Source organism: Microcaecilia unicolor, unplaced genomic scaffold (genome assembly GCF_901765095.1).
Source record: "Microcaecilia unicolor unplaced genomic scaffold, aMicUni1.1, whole genome shotgun sequence".
Classification (NCBI taxonomy): Eukaryota; Metazoa; Chordata; class Amphibia; order Gymnophiona; family Siphonopidae; genus Microcaecilia; species Microcaecilia unicolor.
Genome location: NW_021962936.1, coordinates 229124 through 249103, shown reverse-complemented (window position 1 = coordinate 249103; position 19980 = coordinate 229124). Strand labels below are relative to the sequence as shown.

Below are 19980 nucleotides of genomic sequence, written 5' to 3'. Positions count from 1 at the left end.
AACCTGTTGTGAGAACAGAGGAGCTGCTGGCTGAGACCCATGAGGGCTTGAGGAGCAGGGAGAGGAGCTGCTGGATAAGACCCACAGGTCCTTGAGGGAGTGGTAGAACTAGAAGAGATGCCAGAAACCTCCCTGACCAAGATTAAAAAAAAAAAAAAAAAAAAAAAGGGGGGGGGGGAGAGAGATGACTGCTGATAGTGGGAGGGGCCTGCCACAGGAGAGAGAGAGATGCAGAGGGAGGGGAACCACAGCAGGAGAAAGAGGGGGGGGGGAAGAGAGCGATGGGGGGGGGTGTTAGAGGCACAGATGGAAGAATTAAAGGGAGATGGTGGCCACAGAGAGGAGAGGAAGAAAAGGGAAAAGTGGTGATCATGGATGGAGGGAAGGGAGGAGATAGTGCCAGGGGAGGGGAAATGATGGAGAAGATGGTGCCAACAGAGGGGAAGGAAGGAAGGAGATGGTGCCCATTGGATCACATGACTAATCATATGAGTAAAATTTTTAACTGATGTACAGCCCTACTAACAGCAGATTAGCAATTTCATGTTTGAGTTCATTCAGTACCCTGGGGTGTACACCACCCAGACCCGGTGATTTATAACAACATGTCAATTTGGCTCAGTGTATCTTCCAGGTTCACAGAGATTTCTTTCAGTTCCTCTGCATCATCACCCTTGAAAACCATTGCCTGTACGGGCAGAACTCATATCTTCTGTAAAAAAAAAATGAAGCAAGGAATTAATTCAATCTCTCTGCTACGGCCCTGTCCTCCCTAGGTGTCCCTTTTGCTCTTTCATAATCTAACGGTCCCACGGATTCCCCTCACAGGCTTCTGATGTACCTATGATTTTTTGTCTCTGCAGCAAGTTTTTCTTCATATTCTTTTAGCCTTCTTTATCAGTGCTTTCCACCTAGCTAGACAGTGCTTAATGTTGCTTCTTAATTTTCTTCATTTGGATTTTTTTTCATTCTTTGAAGGATGTTCTTTTGGCTCTAATAGCCTTTTTCACTTCACCTTTTAACCATACCAGCTGTCATTTGCTCCTTTCCGGCTTTGCTAATATAAGGAATTCATTTGGTCTGGGCTTCCACGCATGCCCATGGTAAAATCAGAAATGGTCTTGCATGACACCGGCAATGCTGAGCCACACATGCAAAATCCCCCAAATCACAAGTTTAAGGGCACACAGTCATATGCACACACTGATCTGCAATGCCCAGCTTGCATGCTGCATCCCACCAAACACAGCCAAATGCCAGCAACTGTAGGGCTACTGTCTCATTGTTCTTCGATGCAAGGCCCGAGGACCAGCGGCAAGGCAGCTCCTGGAGACCCGTGGGCTGGCCTTCATCATTCTGGCTCTTTTCTGCTACACTCCGCCTTTCTACCCAAGCTGATGACAGAAAGGGGGGAGTGGATGTGAGAAGAGCCACATGCTTGAAGGACAAGGCATTTATTTCTCAATAGACAAACAGAATGTATTTGGTCATGACCATCTCTTTAAGAATACACACAATAAAAAAAAAAGGCTGGTGGTGTTGATATCATTGACACATCGTGATCAGCACTGTTGTGGCCTCGCATGGGAAGATATTTGATGGCTCTCCTTCAGCTCATTTAGATCCAAAGTGGCCCCGACTTAGAAATTAGTGAAGACCACTGCTCTGTTAGAGCTACCAGTTTCAAAAAGCTAAATAAATCCTTCTGCTGACAGAGCAGGATGTGGGCGGTGAGGGAGTCTCAGCATTACCAGTGTCATGCACAACCATTTCTGTTCCCTCCTGTACCAGATTTTGTGCTAAAGCCTGAAAGCAAAAGACAACCACTTTATGTGAAATAAAAAAGTAAATAAAACCAAATAAAGAACAGAAGAGAAAGACATCATCCAGTATATATATATTATTGCAATTTATTTATTATTGCCAAAGTTACACTCATAGAATAGACACCATCTTCCAAACACAAAGCCATTTGTAATGAATCATTTTCATTAAAAAAAAACAAAAAAAACAACAACAGTAGTGTCTGTCAGACAAGTTGGCAGCCCAGATTGTTGGGAATGAGATCACAGTGACATCAGAGTGCCCTGGAGTGATGGGGAAGGAGAGGGGAATGAGAGATCCCTCTCTGTTGGGACTCTGGAACCCAACTGTGATGCTGTGGGCACAGGGAATGATGGGCTAATCAACTCTCAGCCTTGTCTGCAACAAACAGACCCTGGCTCTCTCCTACATCAAAACAGTGAAAACATCAAATGTGGGTTTGTACAAAATGGTAAAAGCACAAGGAAAAATAAAAGGGTTGCCATTCGTAGTAGGCCTCTGTACACTGAGAGGTGCAGGATAAGCACAGCTGGGTCACATGATTTTTGGAGCTAGAAGGGTTGAAAAGTTGGTTGTGGCAGGTTCTGTACCCACTGGGTTTATCCCTATTCCCATTTCCATATTTTGCCGGTTTGATGTATCTCAGAGCCTGGCATAATGTGCTTTCTGGATGGCTTCTAGCACCAGAAGGGAGAACTCAAAATATACTAGTTTCTAACATGTAAATCTGAGCTCAGCTAATACCTAATCACACAGCTCAGTTTCTCTAAAAAATAAGAAGCAACCCTCCCCCTCCCATACACACAAAAAAATACCTTAGATATATGTCCATGTTCCAACACTTTAACACCAAAATAAAGGCAGTATGTCTTTCCCACCCCCTCCCTCGAATCCTGATACCCCAGCTTCCATATGGGCACTCTTACCTTGACAGACTTGTTCTCGCATTATGTGCTTAGGAGTTTCAGAAGCTTTCAGTGTATTATAAAAGATCCCCAATAATGTGGGGTGAATGTCTTATCTAACTTCTCCCTGCCACATCCTTCCACACCCCCTGGGATACAGCAGACAGAAAGACTTAGTTTTGTTTTGTCAGATATGACAAGAGACCAAGAGAGTGAGAATGGCAGTATGGCAGGGAACTTAATTTCTGTCCACAGTGTGGAGCAGGCAGACACAGCACATGGGTCATCACACAGCCTGAACAACAAAGGGCCATGTCCATGTTTGCGAGGAGGCAGCAAGAATTTGTGACTTCTATACTCTAATTCCCCCATCCTCTCCTAAACACCCCTCCCCCCACACACATATGTTCCAGTTTCATACCTCATAGATACAGTCAGCTAACTTGAGAGCCATTCTGGGTGGGAACAAGGGCCACATCTCAAAGACCCAGTAAAATGCACTGCAGGATTGAGTACAAAATTTCTTGTCTTTCTAAGTGCTGGACAACTGATCTCTGTGGAGGTGATGGCTGTCTATTAGGGGGTCTTCCTGCACAGGAAGAGGAAGGGCAGAGATAGGTGAGTTTTTCTTATTGTGAGACATTAGCATATTCTACTTCAATATGCCAACTAGGGCTCTCATTTCAGGATGGGCCTATTCAGTCCTGCTTTTACTACTGCAAACGTGAACTTGCAGCCCTGTTTTTCAGAGGGACAAAACCCTGTAATATAGCCGTGTGAACAGTAGGACAAACTCTGAAGTGGATCGCCCTATCCTGAAATACTGCAAGCATCTGGGAATCCTAACACCTAATGCCAACACTCGCATTGTCTATTAACCCTGATGCAAAGGGGGCAAAATCCATCCAAGCTGACCTAACAGCCCTCTCTGCTCTACAACATGACTGGCTTTCTTGTGCTACAGTTGCCAAACATCACCCTGCTGCCAGCGCTTTTTGGAAGACAAAAGCCATTCACTTCTGAGAGGTCTTTTCTGCCAAGTCTGCTCAACTTACTTGTCAAAGTATAACACTTCTCAGATTCAAGCAGCAGGCATAGAAAGCAGAAGTTATGACAGACTCAACAATGACCCTAGAAGATTTCTAGATGTCATGTTTCTGAAAAAATGTTTATTTCTTGTTTCAATTTTCAAAAGTATACTGCTTTTCATGGACAGTCCTGTTTGGGTCTGGATCTGCCACGCCTATTATAGCATCTCCAGGACTACTGCCTGCTTGTCACTTAGCCAATAGGATCTCCTATTTCACCAAAGAGATGGTACACATTTAAGGGGTTCTCTGATAGTCATATTAAAAATGGATCTTACTACATGATTATAAAATTATTGTTCTAATAATTTTGAAAGCCACAAATATATGTGAAAATTACAAGGCCAGAAAGACAGACGGTTAATGGAAACCTCAAATTTACCAAAATCTACATCGTCATTTTGTTGCTTTGTTGTCCTGCAGGACCAACCTAGCACTGAAACAAGCTAACTGTTTTCTCCTGTCATTCAGCACAGCCAGCAGTAAACATACAGCAATGGGATCTTGTTTCCTCTTTGATGGCTAGAGGAAGGTGGCGTGTGGACCTTTACACCTTCTGAGCAACTCTGCAGGAGTCTCCTCAGGAATTGTGCTGGATGCTGGATTTTTGTGGACACTCTGAACACATTAGATGGCTTTCAGACACTGAGAATGATGGAGACTGCTGCAAAACACAGAATGCGAAGGCTAAAAATGCTCAGAAAGGTAAGAACAAAGGCTGGCTTCCCTTAGCTGGCTGGGTCTTGCTCAAACCATGATCAATAAGCCAAGCAACTATGACAATAGATCACGAGAGTAAGATTTATGTAACAGAGACGACACAGCTTCTGCATTTTAAATTCCCTCAATCCCTCAATGTAAAAAATAAGCTTCAATAATGTGAAACAAATTCATCTTATAAAAGAAAATTCTGGTTCACGTTATAGACAATACAGACTCCCAAAGTCTTACATTGCCCTCCCAAAAGTTCTTTGCCACCACCTTCCTCCTCATAGTCACACCATGGTCCAGAGCACAGGCCTGACGGGAGCTTTAGGAGTTAATCACTTGGCCTGTCCACGTCTCATGCTTCGTGTGTGGGGCCAGATGGGTGATCACTACCTCCACCGCCTGGAACTTTTGGTTTTTTGGAGGAATGGGACACATCTTGTATGAAACTTCATCTCCCTCCACTGGGACGTACTCCCCTTCAATGCTGATGGAAAGAAAAGCAGAGAAAATAAATGGTAAAAAAAAAACACAAACAAAAAATAGGATAATTCCTGTTACAGGGACAACTTGGGGGTGGCTAGGAAAAGAAAGTTTCAGGAACGGCTACAGCATAGGTGTTGGAACGGGGGGAGCCAGAGGTGCCATGGCACCCCCAAAAATCTGGAGTGGGAAGGAGGCTCTCCTCATTCCCACAGGAGTCCGGTATTCATGTCTTCGGGAGGCCAAGTCTCCCCATCCCCAACCATGTCCTTCCTTACCTCCCTCCACCAATGTTGCTGCTTTTAACAAACAGCAGTAGCAATGCCTAAATAAAACATGACTGCCGGCTTTGCTGATCACATCCCCTCCGACATCAATTTCCTGTTCAAGAGGGGGCGTGATCACCACAGCCTGCAGTTGCCAGTCTGAAATCAGAGGTTCAGCACCTTACCACTTAAAAAAAAATACTGCTGCTTTTCTCATGATGCAGGTGCCATGGAGGAGGGGTGGAGAGAGAAATGGAGATGGTTGACGCTGGCTGGAAATAGAAGAGACATTCACTGCAAGGGGGTAGAGGCAGAGAGAGAAAAAGAGACACTGGCTAGAAACACTGGATATAAAGGGTGGAGAGAAAGAGGGAGATGATGCATGGAAAGGGAGGATAGGAGGAGTTGGTGGATGAAAAGAAGAGGGGAAATTCTGCATGGAAAGGGGTAGAGAGAAGGAAAAAACACTGGTCGAAAGGGTGGGGAAGAAGCTGCATGGAAATGGTAGAGAGAAGGGGAGATGCTGGAGGGTAGAGAACAGAAATGTTAGCTGTTAGGGGGAGATGCTAGCTGGAAGGAGTGGACAAGAGGGGGAGATCTGAATGGAAAAGGGGAGGGAGAGGGCAGATGCTGGATGGAAGGGGGAGAAAAAGAGGAGAGATGAAAGATTAAGGGGGAGAGAATAGAGTTAGCAATTGTAAACCCCCTGGTGGCAGAGCAAGGTATTACAATGATGGTACCAAATATGTCACAGTGTTTCCCCAAAATGACTCAACACCAACCAGGGAGTTTAACAATAAAAAGAAAATATTTGTTATTAGTGAATTATATTTAAATGTTAATGAAATTTTACCAACTTGCAAATTTAACATATGTATTTCAATTACAGGTTTGCAACACAAATCAGTTTAGAAACATTGGGAGCATTTTCAGATAAGTATAAATATTACGTACATAAATCATTTAAGTACATTCAATTCTGCAAAACACTAGATTCTTTAAACTTTCTTTTCTCCTGTCTTTCAGATTTCCAGAGACCTTCAAGGATCTCAATATGTAAGTTTTCCTCTACTCTTTTTTTTTTTCTTCTTCTTGTAGTTATCTCTCACTTATTGTTCAGGTTTCCTTTACTATTTTCTCTTATGTGCACTTTTTAAAATAGTTTCACTTAGCTGCTCTCTTTGTTCTCTCTCTGGCTCTCTTGAACGGTGGGCACCTTTTCTTTCAGGTGATGATCTCCAGCATCAACTTTCTTCCAGTCTTTTCCTAGTAACATGTTCTCACCAATAGAGCTCTCTCCCAACTGCCAGCCTGAGCTGTTTGTCACTCTCCAGTATGCGGAACACTCAGCGCATGCACACAGACCACTCAGTTTCACTGCACGGCTCACTGTCTCTACACCAGATCAAGAAGGAGCCAGGTAATCTTTTAAAATTTAAGGGGGAGAGAATAGTTAGCAATGATGGGGAATAAGAGGAATGGGAGAGCTGGTATGAGGGAAAGAGGTGGAAAGCTGTAGGTAGATGCAGTAAAAACTGGATTGTAAGAAAGAATCTGGATTAGAGAGGCACACAAATAAATGAAAGAAAGCTGAAAGGAAAAGATCAATATTGGGAGATGGATAAAGTGGAGAAAATGAAAACAGGAATGGCAAACTGACAGGAAAGCAAAGATACTTACCTGTAGCAGGTATTCGAGGACAGCAGGCTGATTGTTCTCACATGTGGGTCGACGTCCGCGTTGGCCCAGGAAACAGCAAATTTTTCTCAGCAAAAATAAAAAGGTTTACCAGAGTCTTCTGGTGCGTGAACAGCGTGCACCAAGCATGCGCGCACAACTTCCCACCTGTCGCATGAGCGTGCCTCTTCAGTTAAATCAAAAAGCATATAAACAAAGTAACAACAACTCCAAAGGGGAGGTGGGCGGGTTTGTGAGAACAAGCAGCCTGCTGGTCCTCGGAGAAAGCGAAGATACTTACCTGTAGCAGATATTCTCCAAGGACAGCAGGATGATTGTTCTCACATGTGGGGTATATCCTTAGAATCCAGGCTCACTCAAAACAATGAACATTGGTCAATTGGCCCTCACAACGGCAAGGACATAACATAGATTGACCTGAAACCATAAACAACTAACAGAGTGCAGCCTGGAACAGAACAAAAATGGGTCTAAGGGGGTGGAGTTGGATTCTAAACCCCGAACAGATTCTGTAGCACTGACTGCCCAAACAGACTGTCACATCGGGTATCCTACTGAAGGCAGTAGTGAGATGTGAATGTGTGGACCGATGACCACGTTGCAGCCTTGCAAATCTCTTCAATGGAGGCTGACTAAGTGAGCCACTGATGCAGCCATGACTAACATTGTGAGTCGTGACATGGCCCTCCAGAGTCTGACCAGCTTGGGAGTAAGTAAAGGAAATGCAATCTGCTAGCCCAGAGGTAGGCAATTCCAGTCCTCGAGAGCCGCAGGCAGGTCAGGTTTTCAGGATATCCACAATGAATATGCAGGAGATAGATTTGCAAGCACTGCCTCCTTGGTATGCAAATCTATCTCCTGCATATTCATTGTGGATATCCTGAAAACCTGACCTGCCTGCGGCTCTCGAGGACCGGAGTTGCCTACCCCTGTGCTAGCCAACTGGAGATTGTGCGTTTTCCCGATGGCGACTCCCCTCCTGTTGGGATCAAAAGAAACAAACAACTGGACGGACTGTCTGAAGGGCTTTGTCTGCTCCACGTAAATGGCCAATGCTCTCTTGCAGTCCAAGGTATGCAAACTGCTTTCACCAGGAGGATGAGGATGGGGAAAGAATGTTGGCAAGACAATTGACTGGTTGAGATGGAACTCCAACACCACCTTCGGCAGGAACTTAGGGTGCGTGCGGAGGACTACTCTGTTGTGATGAAACTTGATATAAGGTGCATGCATTACTAAGGCCTGAAGCTCACTGACTCTACGAGCTGAAGTAACAGCCACCAAGAAAATGACCTTCCAGGTCAAGTACTTCAGATGGCTGGAATTCAGTGGCTCAAAAGGAGCTTTCATCAGCTGGGTGAGGATGCCGTTGAGATCCCATGACACTGGTGGAGGTTTGACCGGGGGCTTTGACAAAAGCAAACCTCTCATAAAGCGAACAACCAAAGGCTTACCCTCTACACGGCGATGATAAGCACTAATCGCACTAAGGTGAGCTCTTATGAAGTTGGTCTTGAGAGAAGGTATTCAAGCAGGGTCTGTGTAGGACAAGAAAGAGGATCTAGGGCCTTGCTGTCACACCAGATGGCAAACCTCCTCCATTTGAAAGAGTAACACCTCTTTGTGGAATCTTTCCTGGAAGCAAGCAAGACTCAGGATACACCCTCTGAAAGACCCAAGGAGGCAAAATCTAAGCTCTCAACATCCAAGGCCATGAGAGCCAGAGACTGGAGGTTGGGACGTAGAAGCAACCCCTCGTTCTGGGTGATGAGAGTCGGAAAACACTCCAATCTCCATGGTTCTTCGGAGGACAACTACAGAAGAAGAGAGAACCAAATCTGGTGTGGCCAGAAGGGAGCAATGAGAATCATGGTTCCCCAGTCTTGCTTGAGTTTCAGCAAAGTCTTTCCTACTAGAGGTATGGGAGGATAGGCATACAGAAGGCCTGTTCCCCAATGAAGGAGAAAGGCATCTGACGCTAGTCTGTCGTGGGTCTGAAGCCTGGAACAGAACGGAGGGACCTTGTGAATGGATTGAAAGGCAAAAAGATCCACCGAGGGGGTGCCCCATGCTCGGAAGATCTTGCGGGCCACGCTCATGTTCAGCGACCACTTGTGAGGTTGCATTATCCTGCTCAACCTGTCAGCCAGACTGTTTACGTCTGCCAGATAAGTGGCTTGGAGCAACATGCCATGATGACGTGCCCAAAGCCACATCTGGATGGCTTCCTAACAGAGGGCGAGATCTGGTGCCCCCCTGCTTGTTGGTGTAATACATGGCAACCTGATTGTCTGTCTGAATCAAAATGATTTGGTTGGACAGCTGATCTCTGAAAGCCTTTAGAGCATTCCAGATCACTCGCAATTCCAAAAGATTGACCTGAAGACCTTTTTCTTGAAAGGACCAAGCTACTTGAGTGTGAAGTCCATCTACATGATCGCCCCACCCCAGGAGGGATGCATCTGTCGTCAGCACTTTTTGTGGCTGAGGAATTTGGAATGCACGTTCCAAGGTCAAATTGGATTGAATCGTCCACCACGGAAGGGAATTTCGAAAGCCGGTGGACACCACTGGGAAGCTAGGGCCCATTGAGCTGATCTCATGTGTAGACGTGCCATGGGAGTCACATGAACTGTGGAGGCCATGTGCCCCAGCAGCCTCAACATCTGCCGAGCCGTGATCTGTTGAGACACTCTAACTATGGACACCAAGTACAGGAGGTTGTCTGCCCTTGACTCGGGAAGATAAGCTCAAGCTGTCTGTGTTCAACAGAGCTCCAATGAATTCCAACTTCTGAACTGGGGTGAGATGGGACGTGGAGTAATTGATCACGAACCCCAGTAGCTCTAGCACCTGAATAGTCATTCGCATGGACTGTAGAGCACCTGCCTCCGAGGTGCTCTTCACCAGCCAATCGTCGAGATAAAAGAATACATGCGTAGCGACGCTGCGACTACCGCTAGGCACTTTGTGAACACTCTGGGCGCAGACGCCAGACCAAAGGGTAGTATACAGTACTGAAAGTGCTGTGTTCCCAGCCGAAATCGAAGATACCTCCTGGGAGTATTGAGATGTGTGTGTAAGCATCCTTTAAGTCCAGAGAGCATAGCCAATCGTTTTCTTGAATCACGGGAAGAAGGGTGCCCAGGGAACCCATCCTGAACTTTTCTCGGAATAGAAATTTGTTCAGGGCCCTTAGGTCTAGGATGGGACGCATCCCCCCACCCCCGTCTTTTTCTGCACAAAGAAGTACCTGGAATAGAATCCCAGCCCTTCTTCCCCTGGTGGAACGGGTTCCACTGCTTGGGCCTTCAGAAGGGCGGAGAGTTCCTCTGCAAGTACCTGTTTGTGCTGGAAACTGTAAGAATGAGCTCCCGGTGGGCAATTTGGATTCCAGATTGAGGGCGTATCCCGACCGGACTATTTGAAAGACCCACCGGTTGGAAGTTATGAGAGGCTACCTTTGGTGGAAAAATATCAACCTCCCCCCAAACGGCAAGTCGTCCAGTATGGACACTTTTAAAGAGGCTATGCTTAACTGGAGCCAGTCAAAAGCTCGTTCCCTGCTTTTGCTGGGGAGCAGCACGAGCCTTAGACGCACACTGTTGATGAGAACGAGCGCGCTGGGGCTGAGCCTGGGCAGGCTGTCAAGAAGCAGGAGTGTACCTACACCTAGGATAGGAATAGGGAGCACTCCTCTTCCCCCCAAAATACCTCCTAGATGAGGAGGTAGTAGCAGAAGACGCCCGGTGGGAGAGAGAATCCATAGCATCATTATGCTTCTTGATCTGATCAACAAGATCCTCTACTTTTTCACCAAAAAGGTTGTCCCCCCGGCAAGGAACATCCGCCATTCGCTGCTGGACCGAATGATGCAAGTCAGAGACACGCAGCCATGAGAGTCTACGCATCACTATACCTTGAGCAGTGATCCTGGATGCTACATCAAAAGTGTCGAACGTACCCCTGGCCAGGAATTTTCGACGCGCCTTCTGCTGCCTGACCACCTGGCGAAAAGGCTCGGCTTGCTCTGGAGGGAGTGCATCAACCAAGCTAGACAGTTGCTTTATCGAGCCCCGCAAGTGAATGCTCGTGAAGAGCTGGTATGATTGAATCTTGGCAGCGAGCATAGCAGCCTGATACGTCTTCCTCCCAAAAGAATCAAGAGTCCTAGCTTCTCTGCCTAGGGGCGCCGAAGCATAGTCTCTAGTACTCCTGGCTCTCTTGAGGGCGGAATCCACCACCATAGAATTGTGGGGTAACTGAGACCTCATCAATCAAGGTTCACTGTGGATCCATGCAAACGATTCCGTGATGTCTCCAACCTCGTCTCTATTCCCCTCCTCCCCCCCTCTTCCCTCCCCTTCTCATGCGCCTTGTGGAATGCCCACTCGATCTGCAACAAACTGCCCTTCACCCACGATCTCTTCATCTCTCATTCCCTCCAACTGCTCGCCCTTACTGAAACCTGGCTCTCCCCTGACGACTCTGCCTCAGTCGCGGCCCTTTGTCATGGAGGTTCTCTCTTCACCCACACTCCACGCCCAGATGGCCGCGGTGGAGGCGTCGGGCTACTTCTCTCGCCCTCCTGTAGTTTCCAACCCCTCCTCCTACCGGTCTCACTGCTTCTCGTCCTTTGAAGCTCACTCCATCCGGCTATTCTACCCATTACCACTCAGAGTTGCAGTCATCTACCGCCCCCCTGATAAGCCCCTCTCTTCATTCCTTACTGACTTCGACGCTTGGCTCACTGTCTTGATCCCGCATCTCCATCCCTCATTCTTGGTGATTTTAACATTCACGTTGACAACCCATCCAACTCCTACGCTTCTAAATTCCTCACTCTGATATCCTCCTTTAACCTCCGACTATGCTCTACCACCCCTACTCACCGTGATGGCAATTGTCTCGACCTCGTTCTCTTCTCTTCCTGCTCACCTTCCAATTTCTGCACCTCTGTCCTTCCTATCTCAGATCATCACCAAATCACCATCACCCTCCCCCTCAACCTCGCCCAACTATAACCACTGCCTTCAGGAATCTCCAAGCTGTCGACCCCCCTACCCTATCCTCTCACATCTCCACTCTCTTCCCTTCCATCTCGTCTTCTGAATCTGTCGACACGGCTGTCTCTACCTACAATGAAATTCTCTCCACTGCTCTGGATACCCTAGCACCATCTGTCTCTCGCCCCACTAAGCGCATTAATCCTCATCCCTGGTTAACCCCTTGCATCCGTTACCTTCGCTCCTGCACCCGCTCTGCTGAACGAGTCTGGAGGAAATCTCGCACCCCGTCAGACTTCACCCATTACAAATTCATGCTATCCTCCTTCCAGTCCTCCCTATTCCTTGCCAAACAGGAATATTATTCTCAATTAACCAATTCACTTGGCTCCAACCCTCGTCGCCTCTTCGCCACCCTCAACTCCCTACTTAAAGTACCCTCCGCTCCCCCCCCCCCACTCTCTCCTCAAAAACACTAGCTGACTACTTCTGCGATAAAGTGCAGAAGATAAACCTTGAATTCACTTCCAAGCCTTCTCCTCCCTGTGACTTCTTAACCCACTCCCTCAACCAACCTAACCTGGCCTCCTTCTCCTCCTTCCCTGAGATCACCGAAGAGGAAACTGCTCGCCTTCTTTCTTCCTCTAAGTGCACCACCTGTTCCTCTGATCCCATTCCCACCAATCTGCTTACCAACATCTCTCCTACAGTTAACCCCTCAATCTGTCACATCCTCAACCTCTCTCTCTCCACTGCCACTGTCCCTGACACCTTCAAGCACACTTTAGTCACACCACTTCTCAAAAAACCATCACTTGACCCCACCTGTCCCTCCAACCCGCTTCAATCCGGCTTTCGCCCACTACACTCAACAGAAACAGCACTCTCTAAAGTCTGCAATGACCTGTTCCTTGCCAAATCCAAAGGTCACTATTCTATCCTCATCCTCCTCGACCTATCTGCCGCCTTTGACACCGTCAATCATAATCTACTTCTTGACACACTGTCCTCATTTGGGTTCCAGGGCTCTGTCCTCTCCTGGTTCTCCTCGTATCTTTCCCAACGCACCATCAGAGTATTTTCTAATGGCTCTTCTTCCACCCCCGTCCCGCTCTCTGTTGGGGTCCCTCAAGGATCTGTCCTCGGACCGCTTCTTTTCTCGATATACACCTCTTCCCTGGGCTCGTTGATCTCATCACATGGTTTCCAGTACCATCTCTATGCTGATGACACCCAGCTTTACCTCTCCACTCCCGACATCACAGTTGAAACCCAGGCCAAAGTTTCGGCCTGCCTTTCAGACATCGCTGCCTGGATGTCCAACCGGCATCTGAAACTGAACATGGCAAAGACTGAGCTCCTTGTCTTTCCACCCAAACCCTCTTCTCCTCTTCCCCCACTTTCTGTCTCTGTTGACAACGCCCTCATCCTCCCTGTCTCTTCAGCCCGCAATCTCGGAGTCATTTTTGACTCCTCCCTCTCTGCCCATATCCAGCAGACAGCTAAGACCTGTCGCTTCTTCCTCTATAATATTAGCAAAATTCGCCCATTCCTCTCTGAACAGGCCAACCCGAACCCTCGTCCACTCGCTCGTTACCTCTCGTCTTGACTATTGCAACCTTCTCCTTGCTGGCCTTCCGCTTAGCCACCTATCCCCCCTTCAATCTGTCCAAAATTCCGCCGCACGTCTTATCTACCGCGTGAACTGATACTCTCATATCACCCCTCTCCTCAAATCGCTTCACTGGCTCCCGATCCGCTACCGTATACAGTTCAAGCTTCTCCTATTGACCTTCAAGTGCACTCAATCTGCAGCCCCCCATTACCTCTCTACCCTCCTCTCCCCGTATGTTCCCACCCGTAACCTCCGCTCTCAGGACAAATCACTCCTTTCTGTACCCTTCTCCACCACCGCTAACGCCAGACTCCGCCCCTTCTGCCTCGCATCACCTTATGCCTGGAACAGACTTCCTGAGCCCATATGCCATGCGCCCTCCCTGCCCATTTTCAAGTCCTTACTCAAGGCCCATCTCTTCTCCCTTGCTTTTGGCGCCTAACCACCTTCCCATTCCTGATACCTACACTGACTACATAGTTTTTACCTTTAGATTGTAAGCTCTCTTGAGCAGGGACTGTCCTTCCCCATGTTTAAACTTGTACAGCGCTGCGTAACCCTGGCAGCGCTATAGAAATGCTAAGTAGTAGTAGTAGTAGGATTCCGCTTTCTTCGGGACCACAGGGCCAGACAGAGGGGCCGACCAGTTTCGCATAAGGACTTCCTTCAATACCTTATGCAGAGGGACTGTCACAGCCTCTTTAGGTGAAGAAGAATAGTCCAGGATTTCAAGCATCTCAGTCCTGGGCTCATCCTCAACCTCCACAGGGAAGGGAATAGCCGTAGCCATATCCCGGACAAAAGAGGAAAAGGAAAGACTCTCTGGTGGAGGGGAAAGGTCAGAAGAAAAGTACCTTTGATCTTCCTCTGACTCCCATGAACCCTCCTGCTCAGTATCGGATAAGACCTCTGCCAAGGTACCTTAACACTGGACCTGCCTTGAAGCCGAGGAACGATGTCCTCGATAGCAATGTCCAGAGGCCGACGCCCGCTTGGACTGCGGCGAAGCTCCCTCCACTGATGTTGAAGGGGAGTCGACCTGGGTGGCAGCTGACGATGCCACAGGCGGCATCGCGGTTGGGGACCTCACCACAGGAGAAGGGCCAGACATCGCTGCAGCAGATGATACAGAAGGCGCAAGCACCCCCGACACCGAAGCTGACTGACATACAAGTCCCTCCAGAAGTTCTGGAAACAAGGCCCGGATGCGCTTGTCAAGAGCCACCATCAGAGAAGGCTGCGGGGTCGGTGGAACAGGCGGTGTCAGAATCTGTGGAGGCTCAGGAGCAGGTACTGGGCTGCTAGGAGACCGACGCATCGGCACCTCCTGTATCGAGGGGGAACTATCCTCTTGGCGCCGATGCTTCTCGGGTGCCAACTCTCGACGCCCTGGAGCTCCCAGCACCATGTGTCGAAGGAGAACAATGACGGTGCTTCTTTGCCTTTGCTCAACGCCAGTCATCGAGACTCCTCGGTATCAATGAGGACGTGGAATCCTCACGTCTCCTCGGGGCCAGGTCAGACGAAGGTCCGTCCCGGGGGGGGCCAGCATAACAGGATGCCTCGAGGCAGGTGGAGACCCACTCGACGCCTCGCTGCTCCCAGCGCGAGTTGGTCTCTCAGCAGCCATTACCTCTCCTCCCGACGTCGATGCTCCTTTCGATGCCGACCTCGGTACCGATGTCGAAGGACCGGACCGAGCCCCAAAAAGCTTTTCTTGTTGAGCTTCGAGATGCTTGGGTCTGTTTCTTCATACGAAGACACAGACTACAAGCAGCTGGGCTATGATCGGGCCCAAGACACTGGATACCCCAGGCGTGGGTATCTGTACCCGAGATGGTCTGGTTGCACTGAGTACAATGTTTGAAGCCACTGGATGTCTTCAATGACATGGAAGAGAAAAAGGCTTCGGTGAAATCAAAACACGATTGTGCCTGACAAAAGAAAAAGGGTACAAAAATAAGGGAATAACCCGACCGCGTGGCCTAAAAACTGGCCGCGATGAAAAACAAAGGAAACTTGAAAGGGGACAAAACTAAAAGTACACTATGGGAACTTTTTTTTTTTTTTTTTTTTTTAATGACAGTAATAATAAAATTAGGAGAAAAAACCCGAAAACTCGAAGAGAGGAGTGCAGAAAAAAACTACCGCACCTCAACGCGAAGAACAGAAAACTGAAGATGTATGCTCACGTGACGGGCGGGAAGTTGTCCGCGCAAAGTTGTCCGCGCAGTAGAAGACTCTGGCAAAACTTTTTATTTTTGCTGAGAAAAATTTGCCGTTTCCTGACCCGACGGGGATGTCAACCCACATGTGAGAACAATCAGTCTGCTTGTCCTCGGAGAAAGGAGTATTAAGAAAAAATAAAGGAAAGCAAAAACCAAAGGCTGGGACCAATACAATTAGAAAATTTAAATGACCAAACAACAAAGGTAAAAAGGCATTTTATTTTAAATTTAGGATACAGTAGTGTGGTAGTTGTGTTAATCTAAAAAAATAAATCAAACATTTTTACAAATACTAAATAAAGGGCCTCTTTAACAAAGCCACGCTAGTGATTCCTGCACGGCAAATGAGAGGAAGCCCGTTTAATTCCTGTGGGAATCGATAGTCCAGCTCAGTGGCGTAGCTACGTGGGGCCTGAGGGGGCCCGGGCCCCCGTAGATTTGGCCCTGGCCCCCTGCCCCACGATACCCTTCAACCCCCCTCCCGCCACCAACTCTCCCCCGCCGTCGCCGCCCGCCCCGTCGCCGCAAATACCACCTTTCTTGAAGAGAGAGTTCCTTCCGCGCTCGAGTAGCGCCTTTCTTCAACGAAGTTCCGGCGATCAGCTGTTTCGACGCTGGTGACGCTGCCGGCGTCCAAACAGCTGATCGCCGGAACTTCGTTGAAGAAAGGCGCTACTCGAGCGCGGAAGGAACTCTCTCTTCAAGAAAGGTATCATTTGCGGCGACGGGGCGGGCGGCGACGGCGGGGGAGAGTTGGTGGCGGGAGGGGGTTTGAAGGGGATCGTGGGCAGGCCGGCAGGGGGGGCGGTCCGATGTGGTGGTGGCGGCAGCGGCGGCGGCGGCTCGGGGGGGGGGGGCGGCTAAACAGTGCCCCCCCACCTCGGGCTCTGGCCCCCCCTCCTGGCGAGGTCTGGCTACGCCCCTGGTCCAGCTTTGTAAAAGAGGCCCAGAGCGATAACTTTTTATTGGACTAACAATATCTTTTTCTACTTGCGGCCAAATCTTTCCTAAGATCAGGACCATGTACCAGACTGTCCTGACCTAAGGAAAGAGGTTCACATGGCCAATGGGAATATGCTGGATGGGCGAGCTAGGGCTGACAGACAGACAAGTATTAAAGTACCTGCGTATATTTCCAGAACACAGTACTGCAAATACTTTTCTGTTTAACAAGCTGAATTGTTTTGCCATGCATTATTTTGATTTTTTTTGGTACATAATTCCCTGAAGTGTATTACAGAATGCATAATAACCATCAGTAACAGAGGTACTGGGGGAGGCAGCTGGTAGACAGAGAAGAAGTCCTTCCCTGCTGTATTCAAAAGTGCCCCTACGGTTTTTGTTTTTTTTTGTTGTTAGAAGTGGTGCTTGTACAGGGGGAGCAGTGTTCCCTCTAACCTCTGCTATACATCCAGTACATAAGAAATGCCACACTGAGAAAAGACCAAGGGTCCATCGAGCCTAGCATCCTGTCCACAACAGCGGCCAATCCAGGCCAAGGGCACCTGGCAAGCTTCCCAAACGTACAAACATTTTATACATGTTATTCCTGGAATTGTGGATTTTTCCAAAGTCCATTTAGTAGTTATTTATGGACTTGTCCTTTAGGAAACCATCTAACCCCTTTTTAAACTCTGCCAAGCTAACCGCCTTCACCACATTCTCTGGCAACGAATTCCAGAGTTTAATTACGCGTTGGGTGAAGAAAAGTTTTCTCCGATTTGTTTTAAATTTACTACACTGTAGTTTCATCGCATGCCCCCTAGTCCTAGTATTTTTGGAAAGCGTGAACAGATGCTTCATATCCACCTGTTCCACTCCACTCATTATTTTATATACCTCTATCATGTCTCCCCTCAGCCGCCTCTTCTCCAAGCTGAAAAGCCCTAGCCTCTTTAGCCTTTCTTCATAGGGAAGTCGTCCCATCCCCGCTATCATTTTAGTCGCCCTTCGCTGCACCTTTTCCAATTCTACTATATCTTTCTTGAGATGTGGTGACCAGAATTGAACACAATACTCAAGGTGCAGTCGCACCATGGAGCGATCCAACTGCATTATAACATCCTCACACCTGTTTTTCATACCTTTCCTAATAATACCCAACATTCTATTCCCTTTCCTAGTCGCAGCAGCACACTGAGCACAAGATTTCAGTGTATTATCGACGACGACACCCAGATCCCTTTCTTGGTCTGTAACTCCTAACGTGGAACCTTGCATGACGTACCTATAATTCGGGTTCTTTTTTCCCCACATGCATCACCTTGCACTTGCTCACATTAAACGTCATCTGCCATTTAGCCGCCCAGTCTCCCAGTCTCGTATGGTCCTTCTGTAATTTTTCACAATCCTCCCGCGATTTAACGACTTTGAATAACTTTGTCTCATCAGCAAATTTAATTACCTCGCTAGTTACTCCAATCTCTAAATCATTTATAAATATATTAAAAAGCAGCGGTCCTAGCACAGACCCCTGAGGAACCCCACTAACTACCCTTCTCCATTGTGAATACTGCTCATTTAACCCCACTCTCTGTTTCCTATCCTTCAACCAGTTTTTAATCCACAATAGGACATTTCCTCCTATCCCATGACCCTCCAATTTCCTCTGTAGCCTTTCATGAGGTACCTTGTCAAACGCCTTTTGAAAATCCAGATACACAATATCAACTGGCTCACCTTTATCCACATGTTTGTTCACCCCTTCAAAGAAATGTAGTAGATTGGTGGGGCAAGATTTCCCTTTACTAAAAGCATGTTGACTTTGTCTCATTAATCCATGCTTTTGAATATGCTCTGTAATTTTGTTCTTAATAGTCTCTACCATTTTGCCCGACACTAACATCAGACTCGCTGGTCTATAATTTCCCGGATCTCCTCTGGAACCTTTTTTAAAAATTGGCGTTATATTGGACACCCTCCAATCTTCTGGTACCATGCTTGATTTTAAGGATAAATTACATATTACTAACAATAGCTCCGCAAGTTCATTTTTCAGTTCTATCAGTACTCTGGGATGATTACCATCCAGTCCAGGAGATTTGCTACTCTTCATTTTGTAGAGCTGCCCCATTACATCCTCCAGGTTTACAGAGAATTCATTAAGTTTCTCCGACTCGTCAGCTTCAAATACCATTTCCGGCACCAGTATCCCACCCAAATCTTCCTTGGTGAAGACCAGGGGCGTATCTGGAATCCGGCGGTAGGGGGGGCCAGAGCCAGAGAGGGGGGGGCACATTTTTGCCTCCCCCCCCCCCCCGCCACTCTCCACCCCCCCCCCTTGCCGTCAACCCTCCCCCGCTGCTTACCTTTGCTGGCGGGGGGCCCCAACCCCCGCCAGCCGAGGTCCAACCCGCAGTCTTCATATTTTGTCTTCCTCCGACTCCTCCGTGGCTATGCTGTAAGTAACGCTGCTGATTCGTTGAATCCAGTTCGGAGTCTGACGTATTTTATTTCCTATGTATACTTACTTCAAGGCTAATATCAAATCTGATCATATTATTGTTGCAGGAATTGAGATAGGAATTTGTGATACTTCAGGAGTCAGACAGCACACACCAGAATGAGAGAGTAATCTTCTTTATTTGCCAGCAAACAAAGCAGGACATCAGTTCTAGCTCTCTTCTCCTCTGTCTCAGCTCTCTGTATATTATGGCTTTTTCCTCAGCTGCTTCTCTTCTGCTGTCTCTCCTGTTGTCTTCCAGCTTTCTTCCTTTCTTCTGAGCTCCTTCTGACATAAACTGCTTCTGCTCCTACTTAAATAGGGTCCTAAGCCCTCCTCCTAGCCTAGCCCCCTTTACTCCCAATTGGTTAAGGAATAGATTGGTCACCTTGCCTCAACCAATCATTACTTTTGAAATATCAGTTACATAGGTTTGGTATTCCTCAAACTGACCTCTAACCTGGGGCCCCTCAAGCCAGACAATATGGCACTAGAACTCTTATCTTCTCATCATGATTGATTTCTCATCTATAGCTTAAATTGCTTACTGGACTCTGGCATTCATTAAAGGGGTCAAAAGCTAATCTTATTTAATAGCATACGGCTATGGTCTGTTATTTCTTTCAAGAGGCCAGTCCTACACTTAGCTTATAATTAATCAAGGAGAAGAGAGCTAACTAGCCCTGACCTCGTTCACCTATCAGCTTATACATTGAA

The 19980-nt window shown here is 47.6% G+C and overlaps 1 protein-coding gene across 1 annotated transcript in view; it reads right to left on the bottom strand.

Annotated features, from left to right (window-relative positions):
* Positions 1-1894: 1894 nt before the first annotated feature.
* The window catches only part of LOC115458677 (cold shock domain-containing protein C2-like), a 31006-nt gene continuing 12920 nt past the window's right edge, over positions 1895-19980 (bottom strand). Inside the window, exon 3 of the mRNA XM_030188506.1 lies at positions 1895-5012. Coding sequence (XP_030044366.1) covers positions 4850-5012 — 163 coding nt within the window. The 3' untranslated portion in view covers positions 1895-4849. The remainder of the gene's footprint in view (positions 5013-19980) is intronic.